Below are 15,734 nucleotides of genomic sequence, written 5' to 3'. Positions count from 1 at the left end.
TCTGTTCACAGCTGACAAAAAAAGTTGGAGTTGTCAGTAAAATGAATGGGGAATATCAGACTTTTCAAGGTAAAATAAAACTTACCCGATAGTATTTTGAAACTCGAATAACGATCGTTACGTTTCATATGAAAAGCAGATTGTGAAATATGTCATATATAATACAATATGTTAATTATAATAAATATTTCCCAAAACACCTTGATCAAAACAACTATTGCTTCCTATTGAAATTCATGATCAGAAAAACTGATCGAAGTGGTTTTCTTTAGTTGTTAAATCACATTGGTTTTCTACATTTAATTCAATGGTCAGCAAGCTCTTTTGCGAGCACGAGCAAGAGGCTAGTTTCCCCCAGGATTCACAGCCTGGCTCCTCCTACCCGCTCCAGTTCATATGTACGCCACCCCATAGACATACATGTATAGATGTATACATATGTGTATGCGCTACACGGGAGGAGCAGCTCAATCCCTTTGCTATTCAATGCCCTTGTTAAAATGTTCAGCACTCTGAATACCGAACACAAGTGGTATTGTGTACTAAAACCCCTCACCTAACCTGCATATAAAATATTTTATGTGATTTAATTTAATATTTATTGTTTAAAATGAAAATTTTCAATTAAATAGCCAAATTCATGAATAGGTGAGTCTACAGCAAACTGTTGGAATCAACCCCACAAATCAAAACAAACGCTATATCAGGTCTTAAGATTGAATAATTAAATTCAATAAGAAGCAGTCAATTAGAATAATGAATTGAAATTGTACATTATTTAATCAGGTTCATTTATGACAGGGACTGGCATACCCAAAAGCTGACCATGTACCATAGACTGTATAAAAATAGCCATGTACTTACTGATTAATGTGAAGTTACGTTGGTAGAAGCAGCGCTAAGCACTATGCAATTATTATTAAAAGACTGCAGAATTAACTCTCTTACTAAAAAGATCAAACATTATTATGTCAGGATATGATTCTGTTCAGCAATTGAATACCTATAAAAAGCATGGAAGTTTATCTCTCAGATAATTGTCAATGTCAGTCAGTTGTAACCTCCGCCTTCAGTCAAAATATTTTCTATATAACAAAACAAGGCATGTAGACATGCATGGTCTCTGAGACCTCGAGGAGGGGAGGACTGCCTACATTCTTAGAAACAATATAATATTGTATCCAATTCACTGTTTCTCTAAGGCCAAAATCTAAACACTAGATATCTGACTGTGGGCAGGCGTACGCTTTTTGCAGAAAAAGAGACCTCTCTAATTGGATCAAAAGTGAACTGTTTTCCTGACTGCATTGCCTCTCTATTACAAGTCAAGAATAGAGCTTTCCTTCTCAACCCAACAGTACATTATCTTTGACAACCTGATTGAGATCCAGCTACACTGCTGCATTGTGTATAGAGTAATTGAATAAAGTCACATCAGCATTGAGTTTAGTTGTGATGTTCCCAACACTATTTTAGTAGTTGAACTCATACCAGGCAGCCCTGTAGGAGGGGTCTTCAGTAAAGCCCAGTTTTTTAAAGAGCCTGTAGGACAGCTGGTTCTCCTCCTCAATGAAGCAGTACACAGGGTAACCCTGGGCATGGAGCCTTGTTGCCATGGTGCTTATCAGGATCTTGGCATAGCCCCTCCCCCTGTAGTCTGGGGCTGTGTACAGTAGCCCCATGGCACAGTAATCATATAGAAGCACCCAAGAAACTGGACAGCCTTCTTCATCAGTGATGCAACAGGTGGGGAAGTGGCTTATGAGATATTCAATTAGTTGGAAACCTTTTTCATCACCTCCAAATTTCCAGGTTTTATTCACCAAACTGACATGGGATTCATTCAGAGAGGAGATCCTGGCCTCCATATCACTGTGGGAAAGGACAGGAAAACAGAGGACTGAGTGAAAATAAAATGGCAGGTTTTGTGATCAGTTGTTTGGATTTAATTAAATTAATAAACTTGAGCTGAACTGTGACCTCCCATAAACAGTGAGTGCTCTGTGTCAATGAAAAAACACAACCCCCCCCCCCCGAGGAAATTGCAAGGGAGCTTCAACTTGTACTTTCTAAACTTGAAGATGTGAGGATGGTAATGAACAATGCCCCTCCTACCCCCTTTAATGTACCTGTTCACTGTCAGTTGAGGAAGGAGATTTGGGTCTTGTAACGCAAGGAGATGAACTAGAGTTAACTGTCTGAATGTAGCGCCTTCTGTGGCGGTGACATCCTTCAACATGGTGGCATGACGAATGTCAAACCCTTTGGAAAATAAGAGAACCCCATCACATGGTGAAATAATAATAATAATAATAATAATAATATTGCTACTACTAATAATAAGAATAATAACAATAACTTAAATTATATTATGGTTGCAATGGCTAAAAATGTCAAAAGAAGAAAAAATTCTCTACCTCCAATTCTGAAGTATTTATTCCAGTCTAAGTCCTTGTCTTCTGTCAGCATTTTCTTAAGAATCTTCTCATCAGTGCTGAAGAAACTCAGTTGATTTTTGTAAAGCAGAATATGTGCATTCTGTTCATACAGTTAAAAAAAATCAGTTCCTCAGACCATGGACACATCAAATATGTATTCACATTTAATAAAGATGCAGTAAAATTCAGAAACTGACTAAATGAACAGAATAAGTTGCTGAACACAAAAACGCTTACTGTATTATGTATTCACCTTTGGGTGTGGTCGACAAATAATTGTTTTAAAATCAGGCCAGGAGTCTACAATAACCTCCAATGTATGTGGTTTGTTTCTATTCATACCGAACAGATATCCATACACCTAAAGGACAAAATATCAAAATGTTCTACCACACAGATCTCGTGACCATATGCACTTTATAAACACCTTATAACCAGTTCATGAGTTTAAACATATACAGTTGATTGCATGTATTAACAATACTCAAATTTGAAATATTATCCCGAAACAAGGAAATAAATGACACAGTTCAAATATTTAAATACATGCATAAAACACTGCAAATTTTCAAAAACGACTAAATACAATACTTTTTTAATAAATCCATTAAATTTATCCCATACATAGCTGTTTTCAACATGCAGGCTACTTCATTGTTCATTTTTATTTTAATTATCATTTCACTTATTTGTGGAACCGGTCAAAATACTCTAAAGTAAACTATAAAGTAAACATTATAAGTACCTTGGAGCTTTTTGGTAAGTGTGACTGCAGAACCTTTTCCGCTTGCTGTAATTCGGCCTTATTTAAAATTTTCATCTTTTTAAGCCTGAAAGACAAGATAAGCAGCTAACAACCTATAAAGAAGCATGTCTTATACTGGTAAAATTTTTGAGGAAAAAAAAAAAGCCTACAGCTAGAGATCGTCTATCAACAATTTCGTTCTGATGAAAGGCGACTTTGACCTTTAGCATACGGAGTGTAACAAGCTTAATATCTAACTTGTAAAGGTATCTAACTTGTCTTCTGAGTATGTTGAAGGGAAAATTCAACTCCAAGGGAGTGCTACAGCAAGCAGCGACTTTAACCCAGGCTTTGCGCTTAAACAGCAAGGTTGCCCACTGTTACAATTTATTTCCCCAAAAATGCATTAAGCACAAACATTATGTTTGTTCTTAAGTCGGCGTCTTTTTAATCTTACCTTATTCTAATTTGGATATGCCGAACTACTTTTTTTGTCATCCGTTCACCGATGCAGTGTTCTGCAGTAGCTCAATAACAGATAAATGTCCTTTCATGCAGCGTAAATTATAGAGCTAATTAAATCCTAAAAATGAACATGAAACGGACCTTGTTGAGCTCCACCTGCCCCTAGCTGGTGTAAAGCAATATACAACGGAAGAAGCTCGTGAAACAATCGAGCCACGTCTCTTCCCTATTCTGCTCCCTAGGGGTCGACTGAGCTCACCACTACGAGGAAAGTGGAGTACTACTATTGTACTCTAAGTCTAAGCGTCTTAGAGTACAATAAGTAGAGACAGCGAAGCGAACAGAAACCTATGCTGAGTTCATCAGAATCAGAAAGTACAATTTTTCCGCTCAACAGACATGCTCACTTGTGTCCTTCGTCACATGTCTAAATCACGTGTACGAGGTGCGTGTACAATAGTGCAGACATCGGCTAAAATAAAAAAAATGTAAATTCACATCTTCGTTTGTGTTGTAGGAAAAAAAATATTTGAGTGTAAGTATTTTAATTTTTGCTGTCAAAAATGAATTGGGCCCAATAGGGAAACGTGCCTTTTTTTGTTAGCGAAAATCACAGATATCAGCAGGAAGCGATATTACATGCGGTGCTGAGGTGGTTGAGAACCGAATATCTCTATGAGCTGGCCCGTTTATTCCACCACAGACTGAATGCACCTATTAAAACTGCCCATCTCGTCACCTAATGCTGGCCTCAGTGATTCTTCTTATTCTTATTATTATCATCATCATTATTATTATTACCTCTTCTTCCACCATGTGAATGGAGTTCCCTTTTTTTTCCAAAGGGGTTGACATCCGTCATGCCACCATGTTGAAGGATGTCGCTGCCACAAAAGGTGTTGCATTAAGACAGTGGGGTCTAGTTCATGTCCTTGCATTACAAGACCCAAATCTCCTTCCTCAACTGACAGTGAACGGGTACATTATAGAGGGTAGGGGGGCATTGTTCATTACCATCCTCATATCTTCAAATTTAGAAAGTACAAGCTGAAGCCCCCTTGCAATTCCCACTGGTGGTTTTTGTGTTTTTGTTGAGGCACACCCTGTCATGGTCCTGTGTTCTTGTCTGCGTTTTCCCTGTTGGGCCGCCAGATGGCCGCACTTCTGTTTTGTGTCCTGTTCCCCCCTGTTAATTGTATTATTGTTTGTCTCGTTATTCCATCATTGTTCCCACCTGTGTCTTGTTATCCCCTTCTGGTTTGATTGTTTTGAGTTCACTGTTTGACCCTCCTTTTTGTTTGATGTTTTGAGTTCCTGTGTCTTGTTACCCCTTGTCTATTTTAGTTCTCTGTTCCCTTGAATTGGGTGCTGGTTCCTTGTGTTTGTTTCCGATGTTTCAGACCGTATGTACCTGCCTGTATTTTGTTCCTGACTGTGTTTTGTTTGACCTTCCCTTGTGCTCTGCCTTCCCGTGTTCTGCCCTGCTTGTGTTTGTTTCCGATGTTTCAGACCGTATGTACCTGCCTGTATTTTGTTCCTGACTGTGTTTTGTTTGACCTTCCCTTGTGCTCTGCCTTCCCGTGTTCTGCCCTGTCCGTGTTCTGCCCTGCCCGTGTTTGTGAGTTCCTCTTGTTTTCTGTTTTATTTCGATTTTTTATGAGTTTGTGTTTTTGCCCATTGTGGCCTTGTTTGTTCCCTGTTGGTTTGCCTGTTAGTAAAGTCTTTGTTAATTTTCCCCTTGAGTTTCGTGTTTTTTTTTTTTTCCACTCTGCGCCTGGGTCCCAGCACCCGTATCGTTACACACCCAATTGTGAGTGGAACTCCGTATATTCTCACTGGGACAGAGCATACACTTATTATGGGAGACCATGGTTCAGCTCAAGTTTATTAACTAAATTAAATCCAAATGACTATTTAATAGTGATAAATAGTAGAATTGTGAAAAGTCTGTCATTTTTCTATCAGCAAGATTGATCACACTAGAACTCCGATTTCTCCTCTTCTGTATGATAGGACTACACAACAGTGCTCCTGAAATCAAACCAATCCAGTTCACCAGCTATCTACCGGCTGCTCTAGACAACAGTGAATTTGGCATCTAATTATTTTGTTTTATTTATGTTGTAAGTTTAGCTGCAATCCCAAGAGTTGAGAAGTTAATATTATGTATTATGCTGTCAGAAACCATCTTTACAATGCATGTGGATTTTCAAGGTTTGAATAACTTCAGATTCCAAAGGGGTAACTTGTCTAATTTATGAATGCTCAAAATGATAACTAACTCTTCAGTTCTTGACATCCATTACATTTTAAGTTTGGATGTCAATCCATGACATTCGATTGAAATAATCAACTGGAAGTCATAATGTCTATGTAGAACAGGGTATTGAGTCCTGCAATCAAAATTTACATCCATCACATCCGTTGTAAGAAGCAGGAGTATATTTCTATCTTGTGGAGGTATTCAATAGCTGAGCTGAATTGCCTCCTGACATATTCATATGTGGTCTCGTTAGAAAGAGGATAAAGCCATGAATCTTTTGATAATAATGTCATGGTGCTTTACTCTGCTTTCAATGACATATGGTCACTTTAAATAAGTAAATCTTCACCTTATGTAGGCATCACCCAGTGAGGGCAAGCATCTTCAAGGCCCGTTGCAGCTCAATAAGTTATTTTAGATGGCTGCAGGAAAAAAAGTTTTTTCATGTTGCAGTTCTCTGTGAAGCTAGCAAACTCCAGTGGTTACTCAAGGTTATTGTAGTAGGCTATAGTAAGCCTCTGGGGACAAAAAATAAAATTTCCCCATTGAAGTCCATTCAAAACTACAAATTCACCCTGACCAAATTAAATTATTTTGGACAGTACTTTAAAACTCCGAAATTTCCTCGTACTGGACTAATTATTAAGAAGATAGGATATGGTCCACGTGGTTCTACATCACAGTGCACATGACACACCTGCACCTTGAATGAGTATGAGGCTGTGATTAACTCTTCAATTGACTGCAGAAAATAGAGAGAGAGTTCCCTGCACAGATGTATCAGAATAGGCTTCAAAGTCAGAACTTCACAGAGTTCGAAAATCCAGTTCAGAAAAAAGTCATCCTCGTATTTTGTTCCAGTCACCTGGATTCGCCATGTGCATGATTTTTCAGCTAGGAGGTAGAACTAATTAGACTAGTGAAATCAACTGGCTTAGCTCATGGGCTGAAGAAACGCATGACGGGGCTTCTACTTTCTCACCCCTGGACTTTCGACTTTCCACCTCTGTTCACAGCTGACAAAAAAAGTTGGAGTTGTCAGTAAAATGAATGGGGAATATCAGACTTTTCAAGGTAAAATAAAACTTACCCGATAGTATTTTGAAACTCGAATAACGATCGTTACGTTTCATATGAAAAGCAGATTGTGAAATATGTCATATATAATACAATATGTTAATTATAATAAATATTTCCCAAAACACCTTGATCAAAACAACTATTGCTTCCTATTGAAATTCATGATCAGAAAAACTGATCGAAGTGGTTTTCTTTAGTTGCTAAATCACATTGGTTTTCTACATTTAATTCAATGGTCAGCAAGCTCTTTTGCGAGCACGAGCAAGAGGCTAGTTTCCCCCAGGATTCACAGCCTGGCTCCTCCTACCCGCTCCAGTTCATATGTACGCCACCCCATAGACATACATGTATAGATGTATACATATGTGTATGCGCTACACGGGAGGAGCAGCTCAATCCCTTTGCTATTCATAGGCCTAAATAACTATTCCTAACGCCACCTATTCCATTTAGAGAAAATTAGGCTATCGTTCCTTCCATGGGGTAAAACCATATTAAATACTCTAACGTAAAACATTACACTGAATAAGACCTAGAAGGGAAACGTGGTCACATGGTTCCATTCAATTCTATTCAATCAAACCGTCAGTGTAGTTGGTGGTAACCTGGTTCTTATACAGTTCAATGGGTGAAGCCAGTTTAGCAATTTTGTTTAGTAATTTTTCAGATTACCCTGGCAACTTTTTTTTTCAAAAAGCACCTAGCAACAAATTTAGCTACTTTTAAAATTTATTTGGAACTTTTAATAACTTTTGAAAAGTGACTCAAACGCTAAAATGCACAAATTGTGCCTCTAAATGACACAAAAAAGATGTTCTCCGTCACAACACACGGTCTGTCACTCTGCCTGGCTGCAAAAGTGCATTGTGAGTGACGTCAGCAGTAGTGACGGCTCAGCTCATTTGCCAGGCACAGGCAGGGTAAACCTGGGATTTAGTGGGTAAACCTGAAATACTTCGATAAAATGCTTAAACTCTCTGGTAAAACTAATAAATAAATCGTACCGGTGGACAGACACAGTGGGCTACTCGTCGCTTTCTCAAACAATTTGAGGCACCAGGCTCCTCTTTTTAACGGTAATTTGGGATCTATGTTTTTGCATTCCCTGGGTCTCTCCTGATTGAAGGGAAATAGGCTAAGGTAAAGTCGCTCTTTTTTCTCTTGCCCTCCTCTGGTTTACTGTGTAAACTGTTAACTTCCCGCTGTTTGTGGAATTTCGCAGATCCGACTCGAGTGCAATGAGGGTTCTCACTGGAGACCAGCTTCATACGGTTGAGACCTTGCTGAAGGTTTTCTTACCACAATCGCAGCAGGTGAACCCATATCAGTTTACATTTTGGATAGTGTTTTGCTTTAAAAAAACAAAAAAAAAACATTAACGTTTATAGTTGAATATATGCTACGGAAGCAATTCAGTTAAATAAATCAGTTCTCAAAGTCAGAAAGATGCCATGCAGTGAACATTGATAGAAAGCTTGCAGATAATGGGCTCCACTAAGCCATGCTCTTTTTTTCTCTAAAGGTGTATGGTTGCGTCTTCCTAATCAACAGAAGACAGTCTGACCTAGTCGATGTTTTAGTGGACAATTGGCCAGACTTCACTACAATTCTCTGCCTACCACAGAATAAAGAGGTATGGGAGATCAGCCTTGTATTTTTTCAGCTTCTGAACGCTTAAATTATGTTACATTTATTTGGCAGACGCATTCATCCAAAGCGACATTACAGTAAGTGCGTACCAAAGGTCACTGGAACAACTACAGAATGCAGATCCGATAAGATACAGTTCTCATTAAGTGTCAGTTATCCAAAGCCATGAACATGAGGTCTAGTTCACGCAGTAAGCATAGGCTAATTCAGTGAAGTTATGGCAAGTAAGACTACTAGTGAGGCATGATTACAAGAGATATGATGAAGAGCTACAACATAAAGACGATGTACAAATGCAACACAAAAGTGCTAGATGAAGATACAAGTGTAAAATGATGGTGCTAGAAGATCAAGATACAGGTGATATAAGACAGTCATCCAGGATTGGGCATACTCCTGCGGAGTAGTGTCAGAGCAGAGTTAGTCAATGTACAGTTAGAAGAGATGCGTCTTCAGACTATGGCGGAAAATGGGCAGTGACCTAGTGGTTCGTAGAGGAATGGGGAATTTGTTCCACCACTGGGGAGCTAGGGTGGAGGAGCTTCATAAATGGACTGCATTTATATAGTGTTTTTATCCAAAGCACTTTACAAGTGATGCCTCTCATTCGCCCATTCACGTACACGCTCACGCACCAACAGCGAAAGGCTGCCTTGCAAGGTACCAATCAGCTTGTTGGGAGCAATGAGGGGTTAGCAGTCTTTCTCAGGGACACTTCGACACGCCCAGGGCGGGGGATCGAACCGGCAACCCTCCGACTGCCAGACAACCACTCTTACATCCTGAGCTATGTTGTCCCTATGTCGCGTCATGGACGGGACGAGCACAAAGCATTCACTTGGATGACAGGGCGTGCAAATCACAGTGTTGCAGCAGAGCAGAGTGGTCGAGCTGGCATGTGGGGTTGAATTAATGGTTAAGAACTGCAGTCGAGACCAAGGCCTCAGACTCCTAAAAGTTTATTGCATTTTGTTCGCAGGAAGGGGACCTCTTCAAAACCATCTGCATGTTTACTAAAGATGAGCCAACCTTGCGGAAAATCCTGGGACAGACTGACGTTTTACCCTGGCAGGAGTTTTTTTGCCTAGGTAACACGCTGTACTTTTTTTGGGCAAAACTTTTGCTAATCATTATCTTTTCCTAGTCTCATCAATTTGTTTTCTGGCAGTATGCAGCATGCTTCCAACCTGTTTGAGGAATAAGTCTTGTAAGATGGTAAACCATCATAAAATATGTTTCCACACTACATAGCTAATTTGCGAAACACCAATAAATAATTTGAAGTGGATGGTTTGTTCTGATCTCAAGGTCACCTTGGAACAAGAGAATACCTTTACTGATAGTTACATGACATCAGTTCCAGTAAAAATGAGGAAACTGATGACTGTGTTTTAGACGTGTGCTTTGAGTTTAGGCCATGTGTCTGCTGCTCCTCTGTTTCCCAGGTCTTGACCTGTGTCATGAGGACACGGTGATGTGCATTGCAGGGGACAGACGGGTATCGGCTGAGAAAGACGCTGTGGCCCGTCAGATGAGACTCGAAGACCTCAGTCGTCTCCCCGAGTGGGACAGGTACTGTAAACATTGACTGCCAGTCGGGCTTGCCTCAAAAATTAAAGCGAACCTCCATCAGCGAAAAAATGAACTAAGATGCAGGGTCTGGTAAATTAAGAATTTCTCTTGTTTGGGTCTTGTTTCCAAAATTTCTTATTTGCATTTGAACGGGCTATGGATTTTGGTTTACAGAGAGAATAATGCAATGCTCTGTCGGATTGCTGGCTCCCTCACTCGAAAGTGCCCAGTTTTGAAGGGGTAGTTGACTGTTCTTGGTGTCCTTAATTGACTGGAAAATCCAAAGCAGTCATTTGAATGCAAATACAGTAATGCAAATCAGCAACCATGAAAGTCATTCCTCTGAAAAAAGCACTTTGAGGTAACTTTTATGATCCAGGGGAGGTATCCGTTACAGAGAGACAGAAGCAGTGGCTAACTTGCTGGTCGATGCGTGGCTTCCATCACACATCACAGCTTCTCCGCCCTCTGCATTTTCACAGCAATCTGACATTAAGGCTGTCCTGTCTGGACGAGTCCCACGTCGACTTGGTGAACAGAACCTGGAAGTTCAGCCAGGGGGCGCTCACTGCCAGAATGATCCGGGACATGATCTGTCACTTCCCCTCATGCTGTTTGCTGGACGAGGAGGGGAAAGCGGTAGCTTGGATTTTGACTTATGCTAACTGTGCCCTGGGGCTACTGTACACAGCCCCAGAGCACAGGGGAAGGGGCTATGCCACAGTCCTGATAAGTACCATGGCAACAAGGCTGCACGCCCAGGGTTACCCTGTGTACTGCTTCATCGAGGAGGAGAACCACCTGTCCTACAGGCTCTTTAAAAAACTGGGCTTTACTGAAGACCCCTCCTACAGGGCCGCCTGGTTTACGTTCAGTAAGGTACAAAAGTAATTTTTGTCCCCATAAATACTCTTTGAAGACAAAGCTTTGTATCATCATTTTGGTCGAAAAGCAATTAATGTTGGACAATAAAACAATTTAAAGGGTTTCACATTCTGCAGTAGTTTTGATATTTCTTTTACATTTAGGGTCATGCTTGTGATTGGTCTTGACAGTCTTTGTGTGTGATGAAGGACATTTGAGATGTTTCCAGAAGTTTCTAATGGCTGATATAGGGCATTCTGGGGCTTGTAGTCTTAAAATGACACCGAGTTTGACATTTTCACTCGGTGTAATAAGTGTTTGATTTTGGTTAGGTTAATTACGCAGAAAGGCAATTAGTGAATCAAGGCTGAATTTAGCATACTTGGCTGCCTCTTTTGACGAGCGCCGCCTAGGGAGCTGCTCCACTTCGATCCCTCATCTTTGCACTTGTGTTTGCGTTGTAAGCTGCTGTGGACAGAGAGAGACAATGACTGCAAAGTAAGGAGTGAGGACTGAACCCATTGCCGATTCCTCCAGGGTATTATAGCTGAGATTGGGACTGCGCGAGGGAAACAGCAGGCTCGTTGTGGGTTTTGAAGCTACTAAAAAAGACAACAAAAAGAAAAAGTTAAGGGGATGGGTGTCAAACTCAATATAGACACAAAATTAAGCCAGGTGACACTGCAGTTCACCAGCGTTATAGTGTGATAACGTGCACACAAAATCATAATATTACTAAGAAACTAGGACATCATAACTAAGATGGTGTAATGTAACAAACAACCAAGAAAATAAGGACGTAGTAGAATGTAGAATGCTCGTTGGATGGAGATTACTCCAAAGTGCTTTCTGGTTGCTTATAAATTAATCAGTACTATGGTCATACGGGTGGGGGTCATATCCTAGCAAGTGCTGTGTGGGGAAATTGAAAGATTTTTTAAAAATGAGCCTCGAGGCATTTTTTGTCAGGTTAGCGCTAGCGTGGAGACTCGCGGCTGGTGAGCTGCACGTCCCTGTCTGGTTCGCAGCTGTTTTCCTGGGCTCCTGCTGTGGAAGCCGAGGCCCTGTTGCTTTAATCGATGGGACTCCGCTTGACATCCTGCACATGTTTTCGCTGTGGGAGGGGTAAGGGTTGGAGGGCGGAGCTCAGACCTGTGAAGACCCCCCCCCCCCCCCCCCGCGCCTTTGAGATTGCTGCCTCAGCGGTTTCCGCTCTCTCTCGACTCCAGGGGGACTGAGGAGGAATTCATCTCTAATGGTGAGCAGATGTCGGGAGATCACCATTTCACCCCGAAATGAGCACAACCGTGAGGAACGCTCTGTTACGTACCCCGTCGCAGTACGAAAGGTTCAGAGATCCTCAGGTCACCCAGTGCATGCTTCCTGATGCGAAACCGGCCGTTCTTTAAGCCCCATACTGTCCGTAAACACGCAATGTCTAATGTAAATAACAGATGTTCATAGAAATTTCTTGGTGGCCTCAGATGCCCCTAGTGACCTAGTTTAGAACTGCCACAAATTCATTGTGGCTATACCACACCCATCAGTGACCCATCTCTAGGTTACAAACAAAACATGTCTTTATAGAAACCTGAATGGAACAAATCCAATGAATGACTTATTCTCATGAAACTCAGGACATTTTGCTTTAAAGTAGTATGTTCATCTTCGTCATGGAAATAACTCCTTTAAACACCCCCCCAGAAAACAACAGATCACACAGACCCATGCATTCCTTTCCATATCACCACAAGCTGTTTTTGCTCAGATGAGTGGCACTGTGGCCCATGTAATTTGTCATACTACCCCATCTAGTGGCCAAATGGCACAATTTCTAAGCCTGATTTACAGCATACTTTAATTTCATACTGCACAATGACAAAATGCTACTTGCGGTTAACAAGGGTCAATCTTCTTTGAAAAATAAACAACCTTGTTTGAAAGTTTTTTTTGTATAAGCCAGTGACAAAAAATGTGTACCTTGCAGCCATGTTCCCAGCTTAATTACAGTTTAACTGTAGTTTATCTGAATGTAAGGAAAAAGCATCTCAGTCCCTCTAGTTTGGCAGACTTTTATGCAGTGTACAAACAGTCCCACTTAGGTTCAGGATGCAGAAACCAGCTTAACAAGGGGAGACACTGTGTACATATACAGTGACTAAACCATAATGCTGTGTTGGCGAACAAAAAACTGAAGCAATTTTGCTTTTGCGCAAAATGGTTTTGTTTAATGCCATGAGATTGCCTTTCGGAGGATTTATAAATGTTTTTGTGAAATAACCGAATCAGCATCTGTCTATGATGCTCTTGTAGCTAAAATCCATGAATCTCAAGTCTATATTACTTCTCAAAATGGATGCTGAAACCCTGCAAAAACAGCCCCAACTCAGAAATGGGTAAAACTGCAAGACATGACTAGTCCAAAACCGAAAATCCCGTTAAATTCTAGCAACTACAGTTATGACTACAATTCAATTTAAGTGAGGTGCACTCTGGACAGAACAACAAAACTACTATGTTTTCTTTTATTAATACAGAAATAAAATGCAATATAAACACCGCGCACAAGGTGGTCTGGGGAATCTTCTGTTGGAGAAAACAACAGTTTACAAAAGTAACGGAAAGTCAGAAGATTGCTCCCTGCATAGAATCCCATTTTACAGCTCTGAGGCAGTGGACTTCTTTTCCACAAACTCCTCCAGCCGGAGCAGCCATTTTGTCCAGTAATCTTGACAGAGGTCAGAGGTCATGGCGTGGGGGTGAGCAGGCGTGCCGTCTTTGTAGGCCACGACAATCAAGCCTCTCTCCACCTATAGGGAAGCATATGGAGAAAACTGAAGTACAGACCCCAGAGCAAGGGCAAATGATCACAAACAGACACATTTACCAACCTGGTACTTGTAATTGTCATCATTGTTTAAGGCCCCAATATAGGCGGCAACTTGCAGGGGGTTGTCGTATGTGCTGTGAAGAAAGGGCTTGGGTTTCTCCGACGTCTTCCAGTCAATCACACAAAGTTTACCCCTGTACGTGAAAAAAGACTGCATTCAGCGTTATTCTCTGATAAAGGTACATTATGTTAATGATCACAACAAGAAAAAATACAGTACAAAACATGCATCATGTTATTAAATTAGACGGTATAGAGTGCCAGAGTAGATGTTCGAAACAATAAAGCATGGGGGAGGGGGAAGGCACAGTAAGGCCTTTCCATCCAAAGCCAATCAGGCCAATAGTGTACCTTCATAAAGAAGACTAAGGGTGGATGGTCTTTGAGTAATTTGCACCTGAATTGGGCCACACAGTCTACCAAGCCCAGGTAGCCTAACGACTGATGCTGAACTGCACTCTCAATGGCCCGAACGTCGCTGATGTCCTGCAGCACATGCTGAATGCTTTCCAAGTATCCTTCCACAGCTTCCGAGGCCTCTGCATCCTCTGCTGGAACTTCCCCTGCCATGAGAATGGTCTCCAAGGCTGTGTGGAACTGTTTTCCCTGCCGGAAAATGTCTGAAAGAAAATTAACGATTCAGGTCAGTGTCTTAGGTTGCAATGCCTTAAGGTGCAATGGAATTTTGATAACAGCGTGTTAACATGCATAGAGGGACCAAACGGGTAAAACAGAGTGGCGACGATTACAGACACTTACTCAAAGTGTACTCCTTGAACCCTTCTTCTCCTAGTTCGGCAATCATTCTCTTCTTCCACCTCTCCAAATAAAACGCCTGGTCGGGCGGCATGGTTTGCTGCAGAATACGCGTCACGCTCGGGGTGGTGGATCTGCCCGCGCCCCTCTGCAGCGCGATACGAATTGGGGGTCCCCGCTCCGCTTCCGACATCAGGTCAATCCGGTCTGAAATCGTTCTGCTGTTCACCAGCGGGAAGGGGGTCTTCGGAGAACGTTTTGTGGCGGGTTTTGATTTGACAACAGGACCATAAATGTGCCCATCCTCCTCTTCGAGGCTGGCTGGGGTCTGGGAGCTTATTCTTAAGGACACTACGGATTTTACGAGTGAGGAGTACTTTTCTGTGTCCACCGTACTGTACTGGCTAGTCTTTTTACTGGCATTGCTGAGACAAGACGTGGAAATGCAAGAAACAGAACCAGTGGCCACGAGAGAAAACCGCCCAGTGACCAGCCGCGCAGGGTCCACACACTTGACTCTGTAAACCAGCTGACAGAACTTCATTCTTCAACTACGACCAACTATAACAGATATATATTTATGCTGGTGGTAGTAATGTACTCATTCTCAACGATATTATTTAATTCAAACACTGTATATAAACATTACATACAACAATTGGCGACGTTCTATTTTAACTCACGCAATCTCCAGTTGTTTCATAACGCTCAGTAAGTACAACTAAATTGATTACAATAATCGAGAAATCAAAACCAAACTAGCTAGTATGTAATACATATATCGTCGACGTATGTTACTTTTTGAAGAGTTTGAAAATAGCATTTTAATGCACTTTCAGAAGTGAGCCGAAAACAGATCTAGATCCTCCTGTCCGCTTTCTTTCTTCGTCAAAACAGCGCGCCAATGTAGTGCAACTTTTTATTTGTGTACTATGCAACCTACCCTGGCCTGTATTACGTTAATAAATATTTGGGATTTGTAGTTTATTTGTCTCGACACGTACGGTTTCA

At 41.2% G+C, this 15,734-nt stretch overlaps 3 protein-coding genes across 7 annotated transcripts; 1 reads left to right on the top strand and 2 right to left on the bottom strand.

Annotated features, from left to right (window-relative positions):
- Nucleotides 1-761: 761 nt before the first annotated feature.
- On the bottom strand, nucleotides 762-4,087 carry LOC135244877 (glycine N-acyltransferase-like protein 3). 2 transcript variants are annotated; one of them, XM_064317521.1, is made up of 7 exons: nucleotides 3,790-4,087; nucleotides 3,641-3,701; nucleotides 3,184-3,268; nucleotides 2,692-2,799; nucleotides 2,418-2,538; nucleotides 2,130-2,262; nucleotides 762-1,872 (listed from the first exon to the last, which is right to left on the bottom strand). In XM_064317521.1, exons 2-7 carry the CDS (start codon nucleotides 3,679-3,681, stop codon nucleotides 1,473-1,475), a joined length of 888 nt encoding a protein of 295 aa, XP_064173591.1. In that variant the 5' UTR covers nucleotides 3,682-3,701; nucleotides 3,790-4,087; the 3' UTR covers nucleotides 762-1,472. The 2 variants fall into 2 exon arrangements, with proteins under 2 accessions (XP_064173591.1, XP_064173590.1); XM_064317520.1 differs by having other exon boundaries at nucleotides 3,641-4,086.
- Nucleotides 4,088-6,791: 2,704 nt separating this feature from the next.
- On the top strand, nucleotides 6,792-11,209 carry si:dkey-76k16.6 (uncharacterized protein LOC566817 homolog). Of its 4 annotated transcripts, none has more exons than XM_064318252.1 (6): nucleotides 6,793-6,985; nucleotides 8,214-8,304; nucleotides 8,514-8,624; nucleotides 9,621-9,729; nucleotides 10,087-10,213; nucleotides 10,696-11,209. In XM_064318252.1, exons 2-6 carry the CDS (start codon nucleotides 8,230-8,232, stop codon nucleotides 11,102-11,104), a joined length of 831 nt encoding a protein of 276 aa, XP_064174322.1. In that variant the 5' UTR covers nucleotides 6,793-6,985; nucleotides 8,214-8,229; the 3' UTR covers nucleotides 11,105-11,209. The 4 variants fall into 4 exon arrangements, with proteins under 4 accessions (XP_064174323.1, XP_064174322.1, XP_064174321.1 ...); XM_064318251.1 differs by lacking the exon at nucleotides 6,793-6,985 and adding an exon at nucleotides 7,858-8,067; XM_064318250.1 differs by lacking the exon at nucleotides 6,793-6,985 and adding an exon at nucleotides 7,858-8,131.
- A 2,379-nt stretch (nucleotides 11,210-13,588) lies between these two features.
- mgme1 (mitochondrial genome maintenance exonuclease 1) lies at nucleotides 13,589-15,640 on the bottom strand. Its single transcript, XM_064318249.1, has 4 exons — nucleotides 14,727-15,640; nucleotides 14,365-14,587; nucleotides 13,969-14,101; nucleotides 13,589-13,887 (listed from the first exon to the last, which is right to left on the bottom strand). The coding sequence occupies exons 1-4, from the start codon at nucleotides 15,265-15,267 to the stop codon at nucleotides 13,735-13,737; spliced, it is 1,050 nt and encodes a 349-aa protein (XP_064174319.1). The 5' UTR covers nucleotides 15,268-15,640; the 3' UTR covers nucleotides 13,589-13,734.
- Nucleotides 15,641-15,734: the final 94 nt, after the last annotated feature.

The sequence above is a fragment of the Anguilla rostrata genome, chromosome 18, assembly GCF_018555375.3.
Source record: "Anguilla rostrata isolate EN2019 chromosome 18, ASM1855537v3, whole genome shotgun sequence".
Lineage (NCBI taxonomy): Eukaryota > Metazoa > Chordata > Actinopteri > Anguilliformes > Anguillidae > Anguilla > Anguilla rostrata.
The sequence above is the reverse complement of the archived record's forward strand: the minus strand, read 5'-3'. Positions and strand labels throughout refer to the sequence as shown.

Bases quoted from the DNA above. Each gene is read 5' to 3' on its own strand.
- LOC135244877 (XM_064317521.1), bottom strand. From the start codon at position 3,681: ATGACAAAAAAAGTAGTTCGGCATATCCAAATTAGAATAAG. The intron at 2,800-3,183 runs GTACTTATAATG...TTTGTCCTTTAG, and splicing joins ACTTACCAAAAAGCTCCAAG to GTGTATGGATATCTGTTCGG. The intron at 2,263-2,417 runs GTAGAGAATTTT...TATTTTCCAAAG, and splicing joins TAAATACTTCAGAATTGGAG to GGTTTGACATTCGTCATGCC.
- si:dkey-76k16.6 (XM_064318252.1), top strand. From the start codon at position 8,230: ATGAGGGTTCTCACTGGAGACCAGCTTCATACGGTTGAGACCTTGCTG. The intron at 8,305-8,513 runs GTGAACCCATAT...TTTTCTCTAAAG, and splicing joins TCTTACCACAATCGCAGCAG to GTGTATGGTTGCGTCTTCCT. The intron at 10,214-10,695 runs GTACTGTAAACA...GCATTTTCACAG, and splicing joins CGTCTCCCCGAGTGGGACAG to CAATCTGACATTAAGGCTGT.
- mgme1 (XM_064318249.1), bottom strand. From the start codon at position 15,267: ATGAAGTTCTGTCAGCTGGTTTACAGAGTCAAGTGTGTGGACCCTGCG. The intron at 14,588-14,726 runs GTAAGTGTCTGT...ATTTTCTTTCAG, and splicing joins GTTCAAGGAGTACACTTTGA to ACATTTTCCGGCAGGGAAAA. The intron at 13,888-13,968 runs GTTGGTAAATGT...GCTTCCCTATAG, and splicing joins ATGACAATTACAAGTACCAG to GTGGAGAGAGGCTTGATTGT.